Source organism: Stigmatopora argus, chromosome 19, assembly GCF_051989625.1.
Source record: "Stigmatopora argus isolate UIUO_Sarg chromosome 19, RoL_Sarg_1.0, whole genome shotgun sequence".
Classification (NCBI taxonomy): Eukaryota; Metazoa; Chordata; class Actinopteri; order Syngnathiformes; family Syngnathidae; genus Stigmatopora; species Stigmatopora argus.
In genome coordinates, this window is record NC_135405.1 from 1,125,001 (window position 1) to 1,144,697 (window position 19,697).

At 42.0% G+C, this 19,697-nt stretch overlaps 2 protein-coding genes across 6 annotated transcripts in view; both read left to right on the top strand.

Moving 5' to 3' along the window:
* Window positions 1-2,836, top strand: part of LOC144064150 (uncharacterized) — a 10,002-nt gene extending 7,166 nt beyond the window's left edge. For all 5 annotated transcript variants that reach the window (XM_077586399.1, XM_077586398.1, XM_077586401.1 and 2 more), the window contains one exon: window positions 1-2,836. This exon is cut by the window's left edge. In XM_077586399.1, coding sequence (XP_077442525.1) covers window positions 1-1,058 — 1,058 coding nt within the window. In that variant the 3' untranslated portion in view covers window positions 1,059-2,836.
* Window positions 2,837-17,140: 14,304 nt separating this feature from the next.
* On the top strand, window positions 17,141-18,971 carry LOC144064981 (zinc finger protein 862-like). The gene is made up of 2 exons (XM_077587905.1): window positions 17,141-18,344; window positions 18,617-18,971. Exon 1 carries the CDS (start codon window positions 17,141-17,143, stop codon window positions 18,341-18,343), a length of 1,203 nt encoding a protein of 400 aa, XP_077444031.1. The 3' UTR covers window position 18,344; window positions 18,617-18,971.
* Window positions 18,972-19,697: the final 726 nt, after the last annotated feature.

Here is a 19,697-nt window from a genome sequence, read left to right on the forward strand (position 1 = left end):
TCCACACAGGTGAAAAACCATTTACGTGTTCAGTTTGTGGTCGAAGATTCACACAGAAGGGAAGCTTAAATAGTCATGCAAGAACACACACTGGTGAAAAAACACTTTCCTGCTCAGTTTGTGGTCAAGGATTCACAGACAAGGGAAACTTAAAAAACCACACAAGAACCCACACTGGCGAAAAACCATTTTTGTGCTCAATTTGCGGTAAAGCTTTCGCTCACAAGGCAAGTTTATATAATCACGCAAGAACCCACACTGGCAAAAAAACATTTTTGTGCCCAGTTTGTGGTCAGACATTCACACGGAAGGAAAGCTTAATTAGTCACACAAGAAATCACACTGGTGAAAAAACATTTTCGTACCCTGTTTGTGGTCAAGCCTTTTCCCAACATGAAAGTTCAAAAACCCACACTGGTGAAAAACCATTTTCGTGCTTAGTTTGTGGTCAAACATTCACACGGAAGGGAAACTTAAAAACCCACACAAGAACCCACACTGGTGAAAAACCATTTTCTTGCTCAGTTTGCAGTAAAGCCTTTTCTCAAAATCAAGATTTAAAAAGACACACAACAACCCACACTGGTAAAAAACCCTTTTCGTGCTCAGTTTGTGGTCATAAATTCACACGGAAGGGAAACTTAAAAACCCACACAAGAACCCACACTGGTGAAAAACCATTTTTCTGCTCAGTTTGCGATCAAGCCTTTTCTCAACAACAAAGTTTAAAAACCCACACAAGAACCCACACTGGCAAAAAGCCATTTTCCTGCTCATTTTGCGGTCAAACCTTTTCTCAACTGCAGCATTTAAAAACCCACACAAGAACCCACACTGGTGAAAAACCCTTTCTGTGCTCAATTTGTGGTCACTCATTCTCTCGAAAAGACCAGTTAAAAGGCCACACGAGAACCCACACAGGTGAAGAGCCATTTTGTGGTCAAGCATTCTCATTGGCTCACATGGGACTCTTAAAAGAAGACTTATTAACCCACACTGAAGAACAATGTTTTCCTGCTCAGTCTGTGTCCACTGATTCGCTACAACAGCCCAATTAAAAAGCCACACATTAGAACCCACATTGGTGAAAAACATTTTTCCTACGCAGTTAATGACACAAATTTGAGAAGCAGTGGCCAATGACGGATTTGCTTGCTTCATCAATTTCTGGATAAAAGATAATTGTATTTTGTATTCTGAAAATCTTATTCACACCTGCTTTGTCCAATTCTTGTGTAATCTACATCCACACTATTCAAATATACATTGGGGCAAATACGTATTTACCACCAATTGTGCAAGTTCTCCTAATTGAAAAGATTACAGAGGCCTGTAATTAATAGCATCTGTTTTAACTCATTATCGGTATAAAAGACACCTGTCCACAACCAAAATAGAACGTTGTGGTAGAAACACAAGTTCTCGTGTTTGGAGGAGAAAGAATACTGATTGCATCCGATCTTTGAGGATGACAATGATCCCAAACACACGGCCAGGGCAACAAAGGAGTGGCTTTGTAAGAAGCATTTCAAGGTTCTCGAGTAGCATGGCCAGTTTCCAGATCTCAAGCCAATAGAAAATATGTGGAGGGAGTTGAAAGTCTGTGTTGCCCAACGACAGCCCAAAAACATCACTGCTTTAGGGGAGATCTGATTGGAGGAATGGGCCAAAATACCAGCAACAGTGTGTGAAAAGCTTGTGAAGAGTTACAGAAAACGTTTTGCCAACAAAGGGTATATAACAGAGTATTGAGATTAATTTTTGGTATTGACCAAATACTTATTTTCCACCATAATTTGCAAATAAATTCCTTAAAAATCAAACTGTGATTTTCTGGGGGTTTTTTCCCACATTTTGTCTCTCATGGTTGAGGTTTACCATGTTGACAATTACAGGTCTCTCTAATCTTTTCAAGTCGGAGAACTTCCACGATTGGTGGTTGACTAAATACTTATTTGCCCCACTGTATAAGAATCTTGAGTGGAAATAAAAAAATTATTGACTTCATAATTCTAAAATCAGAATACGCTGCCTTTTTCAAGTGATCCTTTTTGCTGTTATTTGAAATAGTAGAACCTAAATTTGGAAATTACAAAGTAAATAATCAATAATGTGATGTAAATAATAAGGAACAATATTTTTGCATTGAAAAAAATCTCAAGGCGAACCGTTAGCTGAAAATTGTATCATTTAAGAATTATGTCGCCTATATTAACATTATAAAGTCGTTTTCATCAAAGTTTAATTAACAGTAATTTAATAATGCCAAAGAGCTTCCGGTTTACATTACAAAAAAATAAAAATGACTTTAATCTCATAATATTAGGATTTGAATGTTGTTATAGTAACATCTAGGATTTCATATTTCAATTTTAACCTCGTAATAGTTTTTATTTTAATCTCTTAGTATTTAGATTTCTCTCTAGCTTTTATGTTGGTTATATTGATTCTAGGGTTTTTTAAAAGGAAATAACTAAAAAATATCATTTGGCTATATTTTTTCCATTGGAGAAAAGGTTCACATTATTTTCCATAATATATATTGTATATATGTATGTATGTATATATATTATTCATTTTTCGTTCTCTTTTTTTTTTCCGTCTGAGGCAAAATCTTCGCCGCGTGTATATGACGTCATCACCACGCGCCTCTCGTCCGTTTGCTCTGTAACGGCGCTTGCTATCCTTTTGGAAAGCGATTTCCTTTTTTTTGTCACTCCTTAAACGTAAAACTAATCCAATCAAAATTGGGCGAAATCCATCCGAGCACACGCAAACAATTGTTTTAATCTCGAGTTGTTTGGGTACACCTTTTTGAATAAACCTTACCACCAGTTTTTGGCGTCCTTATCTCAGCCTAGTCGAGTTTAGATGCTAGTCTGGCCTCGCCCCCTCTCTGTCCCTCTATCACTACCCTCCCCGAAATACGTCTAATTTTAGTTATATTAAACACATTTTAGTATACTATTAAACGACTAGTTATTTGATACTTTGTGTTAGGTTCCAATTGTATGTTTATCCTTAGGTATTTCCAATTCAGCTTTCAATAAAAAAGGCATCTGTAGTCACATCACCATTTAATTCTTGCAAGACGAGAATACATCCTCCCGCTCTTCCGGTCAAGATTATTCTCACAACTCGAAGTCCGTTTCGCTAATTTATTCATAAGGTTTTAACGCCATGCCCCACAGAAGTCTAAACATTCGTAGAGTCTCGCAACAATTTTGCACAGTTATCAAAACAATTGTAGGTCCTGTCGAATCTTACCGAAACAGTCCTTGGTTCCCAAGAGCGCTTGTTGTGAGACCATCTTCCGAAGCCGTAAACAGTCCTCAGTTCCCAAGAGCACCTGTCGTGAGTCCTCCGAAGCCGAAAACAGTTCGCAGTTCCCAAGAGCAATTGTTGTGAGACCTCTCCATGCCCATGGCCATTCCCTGTCCTCTTGATGTGAACCAGTCCTTACTTTAGCAAGGCATGCATTAAAATGGCTTTTATTAATGCCAATAACTCTAACATAAAAGCACAGCGTTCAACACATATATATTGTTTAATATTGTTACACATTCAGGATGAGCATTACTATTCCTAATAAGCAAATATATTGATTAATATAGTAAGCATGTTTATAATAAGGCTTTCTATTCCTAAGTAAGCATTGCAAACACATTTATAATAATGATTATTCCAACATTCCCCCCTATATTATAAATTTGCACATGATCTCCTTAATAAAACTTCCTTTCGGCTTTATTCCATTAATTCATTTTATGGCAAAAAATAAAAATGGGGAGGAAATGTCTGTTTCCGTTGGCTTTGGTTTTACCCGCTCACTGGCACGGCTGGTCTGAAAAGCAGAAAACAAAATCATTTTCGCCCAATTCATCCTCGGAATTACCATGCTCTTGAAATTCACTGCTGCTTCAGCACGTTTCATCAGTAGGGGATATAATTCATGCAATTTAGAATTTTTTTGGGGCAATCGCAGTGGTTATAAGTCGGCTCATCAAAGATCTTAAGCAGGGAATAATACAACACCCACATAATGTCAAAATCGTAGCAAAAAGGGCTACGGAAAATGCCACAAATTAGGCCAAATCATTATTAGTATGGCCACAAATCTGTCAAGCGGATAATATTCTACTCTAGGATGCTTTTTCATCTTGCGGTTTAGGGTCTGCAGGCCATCGTTGGCCCTGGTGTGGGACCCAGTGGGGGGCGTGTTGTTGAGTGCAACATTTTCAAACATTGCATACGCCCCCTGCTCCTTCAAGAAGCATTTCAACCGCTGCACGATCCTGGAATGCCATCAGACTAGTGGCTGCCAGTTGTTCCTTTATCGCCACAAATCCCTGTTCAGTATAATTTCCAAGTTTTTGGACATTGGAATGCAGGTAATTTATCCAATCAACATTTTTGTTTGGAGTAATTAAAAGAAAAATATACTCCCAACCTGCTGCGATCTGATTAGCCAACTTATACTCATCTGGTACGCCCCGTGGATGCCAATCGCATCAATGTATGTCGGATCACCCTCTCTCCATGCCGATCGACGCCGTCGCGAGGGGCCCGCCATCATACCGGATTTCTGTGCAGCCAATTGTATCTCCTCTACTGTAGATGGAAAAACAGACACTGGTAATAGCAGTGAGACCAAGGCACAAAGTCCTGCTGCAATTTTGGCAGGAGTCGTATAATTTGTTTTGGCCGCACCACCACCATAGGTCAGAACGTGGTATCAGGGGTGCAGTCTGTTTTAGGACGTGGGCACACCACGTCACATTTATCGCTCCCAGTGCCGGACCGTGCCCTGTGAGGACTAAACAGGTAAAATGATTAAACGCGACATGTGTTGAAAAGTTAGGCTTGTCCTTCGCTGCCGTTGTAACTGGGTAGACATTATTCCATTTCATACATTTTGGGCTTACATCTTCTTTTGTCATTATCTCCTTTACACAATCAGGGGTAATTTGCGCGGGCACTACACGTAAGAGAGGGCGGGGCCCCATACATGTTATGCAGGTTTAATTTATAGTAATAGCTGCTTTTCCATCAACAGCAACCGATTATTTCTTACCGCCTCCCGTTTGGGAACTCCCCGTTGCAGAAATGAATTCTCTGGTCATCAGTCTGAATAATGATTAGTAATGCATTCACCGTATGGGTTAATTTTATCAAAGGCCTGATGTTTTTTTTCGCACGCGTGTGTCATCCAAGCTTGCCAATCTAGACCAGTTTCTGCAACAAGGTTTCCCCAATCTGTTTTAGGACTGTTATGTACCACACATATTCTATAAAATCCATATGTATCCTTTGAAATGGATATGTAGCTTTTGTAGCTTGACATTAGGGGGAATCACCCGTGTTTTGGCCATATATCTGCATATAGATTGAATATATAACCTCCCCCTTTTTTGAGGCATGAAATTTACCATGACTCAAAATGGCAGCCCTCCCAGATAAGTCTTTTGTTTTTGTTTAGTCCCCCAGGTTCCCAAAATGTCCCATTGCAGAAATCAAAAAATGTCATTTGGCGAAATTCTTTTCTTTTGTTTCTGTCCTACTCTGCCACCGCCGTCCTTGAAAGGCTTATCAGCGATTTCAGAAATATTCCACCTTGATATTAGAATATTGATATATCTTGGTGGCTAGCCAATTAAACACAAAAGACAGACACTCATCCCCGCTCGCACTCATAATCAAGGAATTTGCTTTGAGTGCTCCCCCAATCATCCATAATTTTGGTTTGTTGGAGTAAAACTGGATTACCCAGAGAAAACCTACGAATTCTTGAGGACACCAGGAATACTCCACACTCCGGAAGGTCTGGATCCACTCCGCATTAGTAGATCCTCGAACCGGAAGATGATGCTTGAAGAAACTAGATAATTAATGTATTAGATTCACATGCCACATATCTAAAAATAGAAATTTGTTCAATTGCCACCGCCCCTTACCCCAGTCAGTCAGCATGTAGACTGCCATGCGAGTGGCTGTGATTAACTATCTATTCGCCAATAATGCAATAACGGAAAAGTTGTGACACATTGAAACACACACACACCCCCTTTTAGTATTTTAACCGTTTGTAAAGACTTTATCTCCATGTTCTGCATTAAGTTACACCCCCTTTCAACGCTATCGAATTTTGCAACCCATCTACTTAAAGCATTTCTCCAAGGTTGATATTTTATAACTTGGAGATGTTATTTTTAAAACATAGACATTATTTCATCACTTATTTCACACCATGAAAGGCCCCACCTGAATTTAGAATTTTTTTGTAGATATTCCCCTTTATCTAAGCTTGTTATTGCCAATCGTTATCACCGTAACATTCAGGTGTATTAACCCCATAATTGCAATGCAGTAAGTTTTGGCTAAATTCTTAATTTGTATGCCCCTAAAGTAATAGACAGTAATAACGTCCCAATAGTCATCAATATGACCTATACCAAAGCATATTCCCCCTCTAGGCCAAACAGGGAACGCCTTTTGTGCACTTAAAGACGCTCCATGTTTCTTCTAGGGAAACTATGCCTATCCTTAACCAATTATCTTATCTACCCCAGCCAGGTTCAATTTACCTAACAATTTGGACGAATGCCATGAAATTTCTCATTTCTGCATTGTTAATTTCATGTCTGATCCCTTTAACAACCAAATAACTCTTAATACCTAAGACATAAATTGCAAATCACCCCATACTATGTTTACTTAAGATAAGAACCATTTCTCATAGCTCCCTGTTATCACAAGAGAAATCTACAATAAGTAAATTAGAGAAATCAACCTTTTACCAGGCATTTCCTAATTACAATTTTCAATGCTTAATAAAGGACCCACAAATTGTCACCAATATGCCATAATATTGTAAAAAACAAAATTCCATTCATTTTTCTTTAACCAGCCAATCTCCTATATTAAAATATTTTGAACAATCCAACCATCCAAAAACTGTAATAATATTGTTGTATCCACCAAAACTAGCTCTCTTCAATTAAGAGCCGTTTGAACTTCACAAATAAAAAATAAAATAATAATAACAGTATTATTCCCAATTCCAAAGCTTTTGCCAAGTCAATCTTTGCCAAACAGATTTTCTATCACCTCGAAAGACATTTCTGATTAAATCCCAAAAATAAATGCGAAGATAATCGCGGAACCCTGCATCCCTTGCAGACCATGTTTTGTTCTTATTCTGAAATGTTTAAACGGAAGCGCGCCCTTAGCCGCTGACTGTGACCTTCACGCTCGCTGCAAAAGCAGCATTCTTTTTTTTTTTTTAATTTTTTTTTTTACAAATTCCAAAACGCTCTCATTTCCTTTTTGTCCTCCTGTGCACACAATTATAACGCTTTTTAGAGAAGACTAAATTAATTACATTCCCAATATCCAACTATATCACAATATTTTGCCAAGACCCCATAATCACAATATGCTGCAAGCACAACTATATCATAGCAAAAACCCATTTCTGCCCTCAAGTTTGCTTCAGCGCCCTCAAGGCCAATTATTGTAATATTCTCCACGGAAGGGATCCACCAAAAATTTTAGTCGCTTGTGCAGTCCGCGCGCACACTATACTGTATTATAATGTCTAACACCATCAAATCAGCCGCACCAAAACAGAGCGCTTCTCCCGCAATCGAAGCATTATTCGGCAAGTTTAGAGTATGACCAAAACGCAGTTTTGGCAACCCCGCTAAACATTTAATTGGCTGTTTTGTATTTCTGTTAACCAAAATATTCCCGCTAGCAGACGGGAACGAAACCAGGATAAGCCACAATAAGCCATTTCATTCCAGTACATTGACAGTACATTTAGTTACCATTAACAAAGTATGCCTAGCAGCATCACACAAAAAAATCCAATTGAATTCATTCCCAAAGAATGTGATCTCTGGTTTAAAATTAGCTCAACATCCTCATGTTCAAAATCCCCATTCAAATCATTTTGAGCAGGCCTGCCTTGTTTTTAGAGACTTTTTGTCCAGGCGTTTGTTTTTACCAACTTCTTGGCTTACATTCCTATCCTTTCCCGTCAGCCGAGGAGGCCGCGCTATCTTTTATTTTTTATTTTACACAACGGACCCGTTTTATCACTCTTCTTTCTGTGGAACAAGCCGCCTCGCTTGTATCACCCTTCACATATTATATAGATTACTTCTATGCTTAGTGCGTATTTTATCCTGCAGGTTTTAATATTTCATGCATCTTTAAGCTGGCCAGCAAACCCATATTTGTTTATCCATAAATTTAGGTGTTTAACCCTTGTAGCGCTTTGATTTTCAACAAATTTCATCTTTACACGGCGGACACTGTTTCACATCGTCGTCGCTAACCGCTTTGATATTTGAGCTGCCCATTTTGAAGGGAGCTCGCGTGCACTCAGTTATCAGTTAGCAAATTTCTTTTCCGCGGAAGGACACACGTAACACATGCAACACAAATGTATACCCTAGCGCAGGGGTCACCAAACTACGGCCCGCGGGCCGGATACGGCCCGCCGGCACATTTGGACCGGCCCTCTGAACAATACCAGAGACCCTATCGGATTTTTTTTTTTTTTTTGGGATGCGGCCCGCCGGCACATTTGGACCGGCCCTCTGAACAATACCAGAGACACTATCGGATTTTTTTTCCTATTTGGCCATGAAGACTGGGACGTTTTAATCTTGTGTTTGGTTCATTGCACCCCTGCTGAGCCCACAAATCATCCCAGTGAAGCGGGGCTTCGCATTGCTTCTTTGGTGACACGCGCGGGGAGAGTGTTTCCCTTTGATGCATGCGGGCACGTCCAAGGTTGCATGCACGAGCAGTCCTGGGACCATCGCGGACTATTCAAGCATATAAAAACTGCAACCAGTTTGAGAACGGAATAATGGCGAAAAAGTTAGGTGAGAGAAAAATTGATTCAGAATGCAGGGTATTTAACCTGGAGTGGACAAAGGATTATTTTTTTGTTCAATGCAAAGAAAAGGCTGTTTGTCTCATTTGTCAAGAGACAGTGGCGGTATTCAAAGAATACAATCTTTGCCGACACTATGAATGCCGTCACAAAGACAAGTACGATAGCTTGCAAGGCCAAATACGAGCAGACAAACTCTCAAAGCGAAAAAGTGGACTACTATCTCAGCAGAACCAGGCATCCGTTCGGGCCAGCTTTTGAGTTGCTAAATTGATAGCAAGCAGCGGTAAGCCTTTCACTGACGGAGAGTTTGTTAAGAAATGTATGGATACTGTCGCGGAGGAGGTGTGTCCCGAGAAGAAAGATGCATTTAATGCCGTAAGTCTGTCGGTGAGTACAATGACCAGACGCGTTGAAGAAATCGGGAGTAATGAGTAATGACTTTTTTTCATTAGCACTAGATGAAAGCACGGACGTGCAAGACAGCGCAACTGCTCATTTTTATTCGTGGAGTTAGCGCAAACTTTGAGATTTGCGAGGATCTGGCAGCCCTCCAAAGTCTCAAAGGGACTACAACGGGAGAGGATATTTTTGACAAAGTGTGCCAAACCATGGAGAAGTTGGACCTGGACTGGTCAAAGCTAGCTAGCATCACGACTGACGGGGCTCCTAGCATGGTGGCCGAAACTCGCGGTCTAATAATGGGACGCATGAACCGGGAGTTGGAAAAAAGGGGTCTCACCGCCCCGCTACGAGTCCACTGCCAAATTCACCAGCAAGCACTGTGCTGCAAAATGTTGACGTGGGATTCTGTAATGACGGTTGTGGTGTCGTGCATAAACTTCAGAGCAAAGGGAGAAGATTGTGCATGGCACAACAGAAAGTTAATGTTCCATGGATTTTTTTTCTATGAAGAACCCAGAGAGAGTTATTTAGTTATTATTTATTTCATAAATAGTGTTATTTATTTCCTGTTTTTTCTGTGAAGAACTCAGAGAGGGTTATTTAGTTATTATTTATTTCATTAATAGTGTTATTATATGTTTCCTGACTTTTTTTCTGTAAAGAACCTGGAAAGGGTTATTTGGTTATGTGTGGCTTTCTGGAAAACAATTAAAAAAAAATAAGCTCCCCTACGATCGTCACACTTTTTCTGTTACAAACTGACACCGGCCCCCCATCAGAGAAGGGAAAAGTTATGTGGCCCTCACAGGAAAAAGTTTGGGGACCCCTGCCGTACGCCATTGATGTTCATCGCTGTCTTTTCCCGGGTAAATCACCCCTTGGCCTGGTTTTAATGTCTGAAAAGCTCCAGTATTTGTATTTAATCATGAAATGCTGCAAGGAAGTGGATTTTACCCCATTTTTGTGCATTAATTTATTGATTATTTTTTATGTGTCGCAGCTGTAGATGCAGTAGAGGTTTTATAGCAATAAAATAGTTTTTGAGGGTTGGATTGATACGTTGAAGGCGCTACCAGAAAATGCACCGCCCGCCACTGATGGACGTATATGGATGTATCGAAGTTCATCATTGTCTTTTTTCCTAGGGAAATGACCCCCAGGGCCTGTTTCTAATGTCTGAAAAGCTCCAGTATTTGTATTTAATCATTAAATGCTGCTAGGGGGTGGATTTTACCCCATTTTTGTGCAATATTTGCCGGTTCGCCATGGACGTTCATCGGTCTTTTCCCGGAGAAATCACCCTCCTGCTCAGTTCTACTACATACGCCGGCCCAAGAGTGCCTTTTCCCGGGGATGGAACCTCATACTACCCGCCTGACACAAAAATTAAGCGTTTTTGCCCAAGTGTGCACTTGACCCTGGTTGACCTGGCTCTTCACTCCTCTCTGGCGGACAAACTTGGGTATTGAAATCGAGTCAGGTGCCGGCTCAAAAGTGCACTTTTGCCAGGGAAATCACCCTCCTGGGCCCGGTTCTAATGTCTGAAAAGCTCCAGTATTTGTATTTAATCAATAAATGCTGTTTTCGGCTGGATTTTACCCCATTTTTGTACATTTTTTGCCGTTTCGCATACGGACGTACATGGACGTATATGGACGTATCGACGTTCATCACTGTCTTTTTTCCAGGGGAAATGACCCCCAGGGCCTGGTTCTAATGTCTGAAAAGCTCCAGTATTTGTATTTAATCATTAAATGCTGCTAGGAGGTGGATTTTACCCCATTTTTGTGCAATATTTGCCGGTTCGCCATGGCCATTCATCGGTCTTGTCCCGGAGAAATCACCCTCCTGCTCAGTTCTACTACATACGCCGGCCCAAGAGTGCCTTTTCCCGGCGATGGAACCTCATACTACCCGCCTGACACAAAAATTAAGCGTTTTTGCCCAAGTTTGCACTTGACCCTAGTTGACCTGGCTCTTCACTTCCCTCTGGCGGACAAACTTGGGTATTGCAATCGGGTCAGGTGCCGGCTCAAAAGTGCACTTTTCCCAGGGAAATCACCCTCCTGGGCACTGTTCCCTCTAAGCTGCGCGCGTGCGCAATTGCGCAGTACTCTCGTGCTCTCTGCGCACAAGAAAATCTATCCAGCGCACAAACAACACCAACATAACATATTAATTGATATCTAATATTAGACTTAGTCTAATTAATTCGCACAATAATATTGTTTTGTTTCTCACTCAGTGAGTGACAGTGTCCACTGTCCAGCCAATGATACGATACGGTTCACTTACGGTACGAAGCCAATCACGGCATTGACGGGGCGTGCGTCTGGAACCTGCCCATATGCGCCGTGCAGGTTAGCTAGCAGGTTAATAGATACAGACGCTCCCCTACTTACGAACATTCAACTTACGAACAACGGTACATACGAACATGTCTGCAAATTGCGTTTAAGTCCAAAAATGTTCGCGAGTCCAATTTTGTATTTCGCCCCTTTTTCGGAGTAGTACTTCTTTCCGCCGCTAATACCGACGCCTGGCGCTGTGAGAGCTCAGCTCACCCAGCATCTACCTTCTTCTTCGTTGCAATGCGGAAGTGCGTGAATGTATCTCCAGTGTGCAAAGAACCTTTTTGCAAGGAAGAGGCAAGCCATTTCATTTGAAACGAGTGGCAATAATAACGAAGCTTGATGCGCGTGAGAGTGGTGAGCGTTGCACATTCAGTACCATTTATAAACAGAAAGATCGAGCAGCAGGACCCAAATATTGAACGTTGCACAAAGTTTGCAACTCAATTGAATGATGCCATACAGTGCTACCTCATCATTTATGATGAAAAAAAGAAGAAAACTGTGCAATCGTCATTAGGTCGCTTCTTTTGGCCAGTTTCTAATACATAAATCTCTCTCTCTACAGTACTGTACATATTCTCTCCATTTTATTAAATGTTTTTTTTTCAGTACAAACCAATGCGTATTACTTATACAAGCCTTAAACATACAAATGCACTTGTATAAACCTTCAATATACTTATATCGGCCTTAAACATAAATTATAATACAAAATATAGCACTGAATCAACTTACAAACAAATTCAACTTATGAACAATCGCTCGGAACCAATTGCGTTCGTAAGTAGGGGAGCGTCTGTACTAATACAAACGTCGTATCACTATTACAAACCCCGTATCATGGCGAAACGAACAGGCAGCGACACATCCACTTGCCAAGACACAGTAAAAAAGAAATGCAATTCTTTTAAGATGGAATGGTTGTCGGAGCATGCGACAATAGAAGAAAAAGCGGTGAAATTGGGTGATATTTTTTCTTTTTCAAGTGAGAAAGGTCTACTCTGCAAAATATGCAGAGATGCCAAAATTGTAAGTGAGTTTTCAGATGGAAAAATGTGGATTGAATGGAAGATGGACTATCTCAGGCGTCACATTCGGCATAAAACTCATTTAAAAGCTGTCGAAATTTTACGAAGACTCGAGATGGGACAGGGGATTGGTGCATTATTGCGGGAGAGCGCAAAAGACCGAGGGAAAAGGAACGAGCTGTCATACAAAACAAAATCGGACCGTGAACAAGTTAAAGTTCTCATTGACAATACTTTACTTGCCATCAAAATGAATGCATCAATGCTCTCAGTTCAAGAAATCCACGATCACATGGCAAAGTATGTGAGTATACCAGAAAGCTGGCGAAGCAAAAACTATGCCTTTGAATTTGTGAACTCAATCAATGAGATAGTGCTGAATGAGACTATGTGCAGTATTAAAAATGCACCCTGGCATACCCTGATAGTAGATGAGAGCACAGACATATCAGTACACAAAATGCTAGTCATATATATTAAATACAGGGAGGAAAATGATGTTAACTACAAAACTGTGTTTGGTGGCATCATCCAGCTGACAGCATGCACTGCTCAGGATATTGTGCAAGGAATAACTCAGTTTTACTCCAAACATGGACTGTGTAATATATTGATAATGATGTTTGCCTCGGGTTGTGGGAGTGTGTTTAACCACGCCACCTGGAGCCGTGGGGTAGCACAGCGTAACCCGGACGTAGTAGTGTTGTGTGTCCGGTTTGTGTGTGTGTGTGTGGTTGGAGAGTGGCAATAAAGAGCTACACGTGTATTACCCTGGCTCCGCCGTCTATTGCTGTTATGGATATATTAACAGTTATATAACCTGCAAAGTTATTACAGTGGCGACGAGGATGGGATCCCTTTCCAGGCGGTAGGGATTAAAAGTTTCGGACGAAGAGATTAAGGCGTTACAAGGAGGTAACGTGACTTTGCAGACTAGCATTAGCAAGAGTGCTAAGCTAACGGCGGCGCTGCATCATGGCCAGATTCCTGGGAAATCTCGGCGAATACGAGGCACTTAAAGAAGATTTTGAATCTTATTTGGAACGTTTTGAGCAATGGATGATCATCAACGAAGTGGAGGAAGGTAAAAAAGCCAACGTGTTCCTGTCTATAATAGGTGCAGAGGCCTACGGACTGTTAAAAAACCTTTGCATACCAGAGAAGCCTAGTAGCCTCTCATATGAGGTGCTAAGTGGAAGATTAGCATCTCATTACAACCCGAAACCGCTGGTGATCGCGGAGCGATTCAAGTTTCAAAAGAGGAATCAGAGAGAGAACGAGTCTGTCGGATTATATTGTGGCGTTGAAGCAGCTATCCAGCCACTGCGAATTTGGTCTCCATTTAGACGAAGCAATGAGAGACAGATTTGTTTGTGGATTGAGAGTGGAAGCTATTCAGAGAAGATTACTCACAGAGCAAGATCTAACATTTAAAAAAACATGTGAACTGTCGTTGTCCATGGAGATGGCATCAAAGAGTACGTTGGAGTTCGCTAGCAAAATAGAAGAACCTGCCACATTAAATAAGATTGACCAGGAAAAGACAAGCAAAAGTGCGTGGAAATACCAACCAGCCACCAGCGATTGGAAAAGTAAAACCACAAGTGGAAAATTCAGACCACAGAGAAGAGAAAATCACCAACCCTGTTACAGATGTGGACTAAGCAACCACGCCGCTCAGGAATGCAGGTATAAAGGAGAGACATGTTACAAGTGTTCAAAAGGAGGACACATAGCAAGGATGTGTAAAACTAAAAATTGGCAAGGACACACACAGTATGTAAAAGGAAATAAAAATGAGACAACAGGAAGTGCGGATGATGAACTGTGGGAGTCATATCGCTTGAATGCCGTGTATCCCACAAATGCTGTCGGGAATTGGAAGAAGGAAATGACAGTACAGGTCATATTAGAAGGAACTCCTCTAGAGATGCAACTGGACACAGGGGCGGCGGTAACACTTGTTTCGGAAATTGTGTATAAGAAGCATCTCTCTCATCTGCCTTTGGAAGTAAGTAAAGTGCAGCTGTCAACTTTTTCCGGAGAGAACATTCCTTTGATGGGACAAGTGACGGCCAAGGTAAAATATGGGACCCAGGGTGGGGAGCTACCATTAGTGATCGTAAAAGGTGACAGACCAGCCCTACTTGGCCGTAACTGGCTCAAAAACTTCAAACTGGACTGGGCACGCATCTTCTCAGTTATACCAGCAAGGGGCGGTAACGATGCAGATGAGGAGTATGGTGACCCAAAGCCCAAGAAAGTGCGTGCAGTACCCCGTGAGCAAAAGCACAAGCGCTCCAAGGATTCACAGGATGAAAGTGAGGACTCCGAGGAAAAACTCCCCAAAACCAAAAATGATTCAGCAGATGACTTTGGTAGTGATGACCAAGACAACGACTTTGGAGAGGAAGATGAAGACGGAGGAAGTGACTACAGTATAGAGTACAGAACGTCAGCAGAAAATGCCAACGCAGATGCGTTATCTAGACTGCCGGGGAAGGGGAAGGATAACACCGCGGAGGAAAACAGCATCTTCTATTTCTCAGTAGTAGATGAGCTTCCTGTGCAAGCTACAGAGATTGCACAGAGCACTCTCAAGGACCCAGTCCTATGCAAAGTACTGGAGCTGACTCGGTCTGGATGGCCAAGTCAAAACAAGGACGAGAGACTGAAACCATACTTTTTCAGGAAAAATGAACTGTCGGTGGAACAAGGTTGCATATTGTGGGGAATTCGAGTTATAATTCCACCAGCACACCGAGAGCGGCTACTGCATGATCTTCACCTAGGACACCCGGGAGGGTGCAGGATGAAGGCCTTGGCCAGGAGCTATTTGTGGTGGCCGCAGTTGGACAGTGACATAGAACATACAGTACAACAATGTGACGCCTGTCAGAGTGTGAGGAAACTACCTGCAACCGCACCTCTACACGTCTGGAAATGGCCGACTAGAGTGTGGCAGAGAATACATATTGACTTTGCAGAGAAAGACCAACACCACTTTTTAGTACTAGTGGACAGTCATTCAAAATGGCTGGAGGTCATCGCCATGGCAACAACCACAGCAGCCAAAATGATTGAGGTGTTGCGGAACATTTTTTCTTCCTACGGGCTTCCTGAGGAGATTGTTTCTGACAACGGACCTCAATTCACTTCGCAGGAGTACAAGACATTCCTGCTGAGCAACGGAATAAAACAAACTTTGGTACCAGCTTACCATCCCGCTTCCAATGGAGCGGCAGAGCGAGCAGTTCAGACAGTGAAAGCATCACTGCTGAAACAAGTACTCGAGGAGAAGAAACAAAAGGTCACAATAACTATGCAGCACAGGCTAGCTAACTTCCTGATAGCATACAGGAGTACACCGCACTCTGTTACAGGATGTGCACCAGCGGAACTGTTTTTAAAACGTCAAATCAGGACCAGGTTCAGCTTACTGAAACCAGATCTCGCTCGAGTGGTGGAAGCAAAACAAGAGAAGCAGAAACACTATCATGATAGAAGCACCTCCAAGCTGAGACATCTGTCTGAGGGTGACTCAGTTCTGATCCGGAATTTCCGTGGAGGGAAGGAGAGGTGGACAAAAGGAACAGTGGAAAAGAGACTCGGACCAGTCACCTACCTGGTGTGGAATGGTGTGAGCCGACGCTCGATCCACATTGATCATCTGCTGTACAACCAACCGTCCAGACCAGAGACATTGGAGCTTCCGGATGAGCAGCTGGACATCACAAACAAGTACCCTGTGGTGGTTCACGCAGATGTGGGGGGGAAAGGCACACCTGGAGCAGTAGGTGGTAGCCCGTACTCACCTGAAGAGACACGTGTAACATCTTCGCCAGGCTCAGTGGCCTGTGACAAGACAGTTACACCTGACAACCGAGCAGTCAGTTCCCCAGAGGTGTGTGGGCGCAGGTACCCAGTGAGAGATAGAGCACCTCCGAAGCGACTGAATTTGTGATCGGTCAGTTGTGAGGAACGTCGTTCCTAAAATAAGAGTTCCTGTTCATACAAAAATGTGAAAAGAGTTCCTGAGATTGAAATGTCAAAGACTGGAATATTGAGTCTAATGGTTGTGTTAGCAGTAATAATTTAGTTACAAGTTGAGAAGTAAAATTATAAAAAGTTAATGAGGCAAGATAATTGTTGGAGTTGAGTGCTAAGTCTAAATAGGAACTTCATAGTTAAAGGGGGAGGAGTGTAATATATTGATAATGATGTTTGCCTCGGGTTGTGGGAGTGTGTTTAACCACGCCACCTGGAGCCGTGGGGTAGCACAGCGTAACCCGGACGTAGTAGTGTTGTGTGTCCGGTTTGTGTGTGTGTGTGTGGTTGGAGAGTGGCAATAAAGAGCTACACGTGTATTACCCTGGCTCCGCCGTCTATTGCTGTTATGGATATATTAACAGTTATATAACCTGCAAAGTTATTACAGACTGGACATGCAGAAAATGGTGATGCTGACCTCGGATGGTGCCTCAGTGATGCTAGGAAAACACAACGGAGTTGCAGCTTTGTTAAAGCGCCAAATACCACACTTAACTGAACAACATTGTGTGGCCCACAGAGAGGACTTGGGCATTGATGATGCCTGGAAAAATGTGCGTTCGATGCGAGATGTTGAAACTCTTCTTAGAACCGTCTATTCCACTTTCTCTCGGTCCGCTGTGAAGAGGGGCAAAATGGAGGACCTGGCAAAGATTCTTGATGAAGATGCACTGTCATTCAGGCCTCTGAACGAAGTTCGATGGCTGTCGCGGCACCAAGCTGTCAATGCTGTTCTGAGGAACTACACTGTGCTTACAGAATTCTGTAAAAGAGAAATCACCAATAACAGAGATCCAGTGGCAAGGTACTGCTACAAAAAGCTGAGTAATACAAAATTCAAGGTTACTATCACTGCTCTGGGAGATGTTTTGGGTGAGCTAGCACAACTCTGCCTCACTTTACAAAGACGCAACCTGACTGTGATGGAAGGACACTGCTTTTCTAGAGCAAAAATTGAGAAGTTGCGTTCCCAATACTTGAAGAAGGATGTACAGTGGAGCGACCGTGTCAAAGAGGCAATGGGGACCTCATCAGCTGATGGCAGAAGTACTGGTGAGATTATTCTTTTTATTAGTAAGCTGTGTGATCACATGGATGCTCGTTTTCCAGAGGATGAATTAAAGGAATGGTCTGCATTTGATATTGAAACATTGAGCTCAGACATCAGTTTTGACTATGGATCAGCAGACATTGCCACATTGGCAAAGAAGTATGAGGCCATTCTCCACCACCCACTACAGTCTATGGAGACCATTAACAGTCAGTATGCTGAATTCAAGTACATAATGAAGCAGAAACTTAAACAGAGGTCAATCAGAACATTCTCAGATATGGTTGCTGCAACACTTAGATGTGAGGAGCTAAAGGAGATCTCACAGCTTGTGGATATTTGTGCTACATTTCAAGCTTCCAGTGCCGACTGTGAAAGAGGATTTAGTTTAATGAATCGTATCAAAACAAAATCCAGAAATCGTCTTGAAGTGACACATTTGGATCAGCTGATGCGCATAAAGTCCAAGCAAGAAGCAGACGAAGCCATCAACCTGGACAAAGTGTACAACCATTGGAGAAGTGAGAAGGACAGACGTGAAAAATAAGGTAAAATTTAAGTCAGATTTGTGCATATTCTAGTGACGTTTATTAAGATTTTGTTTTTACGGATATTAATCATTAAATGTTGTTACTATTACATCATTTATGGGTAGTAGAAATGCTAAGAAAAACTGTGTAATTAGATATTTTACAGACAAAGTGTAACAGGAATTTGCACTGCATCACAAGCTACAGCACAAGTCATTGTGCAAAATGTGAATGTTTTAATGTGACCAAAATGTTATGTCTGAAAGGTGAATATGTCTCATATCTTCCAGAACAGGACCCTCAGCCAGGCCAAAGCAGAACTCTCACATACTGTATAACATTTGTACTTCCCATTTTTCAGATTTTTGTCTTTTTTTGAGTGGACCAAATTACTTATTTGAAAATAAAAGGTGCATATCTGATGTTGCTCACAGTAGTCCTCCGTTTGCTCAGGGAGCTTGTGTGTATGCCCCAGATACATGAAAAATTAGAGGGAACATTGACATGCACCTGCTTATGGCAGGTGTGATACTGGTGTGTGCCCGTAGCGAGCAATGATGATGTCGCTCACACTGGTACTCAGTGCGCTCAGGGAGGTTGTCTTTCTGCTCAGACAAACGAAAAATTAGAGGGAACATTGCTCCTGGGCCCGGTTCTAATGTCTGAAAAGCTCCAGTATTTGTATTTAATCAATAAATGCTGTTTTCGGCTGGATTTTACCCCATTTTTGTGCATTTTTTACCGTTTCGCATATGGACGTACGTGAACGTATATGGACGTATATGGACGTATCGACGTTCATCACTGTCTTTTTTCCTGGGGAAATGACCCCCAGGGCTTGGTTCTAATGTCTGAAAAGCTCCAGTATTTGTATTTAATAATTAAATGCTGCTAGGAGGTGGATTTTCCCCATTTTTGTGCAATATTTGCCGGTTCGCCATGGACGTTCATCGGTCTTTTCCCGGAGAAATCACCCTCCTGCTCAGTTCTACTACATACGCCGGCCCAAGAGTGCCTTTTCCCGGGGATGGAACCTCATACTACCCGCCTGACACAAAAAAATAAGCGTTTTTGCCGAAGTGTGCACTTGACCCTGGTTGACCTGGCTCTTCACTCCCCTCTGGCGGACAAACTTGGGTATTGCAAATGGGTCAGGTGCCGGCTCAAAAGTGCACTTTTCCCAGGGAAATCAACCTCCTGGGCCCGGTTCTAATGTCTGAAAAGCTCCAGTATTTGTATTTAATCAATAAAATGCTGTTTTCGGCTGGATTTTTACCCCTTTTTTGTGCATTTTTTGCCGTTTCGCATATGGACGTACATGGACGTACAGACGCTCCCCTACTTACGAACATTCAACTTACGAACAACGGT

Excerpts from the sequence above, each read along its gene's own strand:
- LOC144064981 (XM_077587905.1), top strand. The coding sequence starts at position 17,141 with ATGCAGAAAATGGTGATGCTGACCTCGGATGGTGCCTCAGTGATGCTA.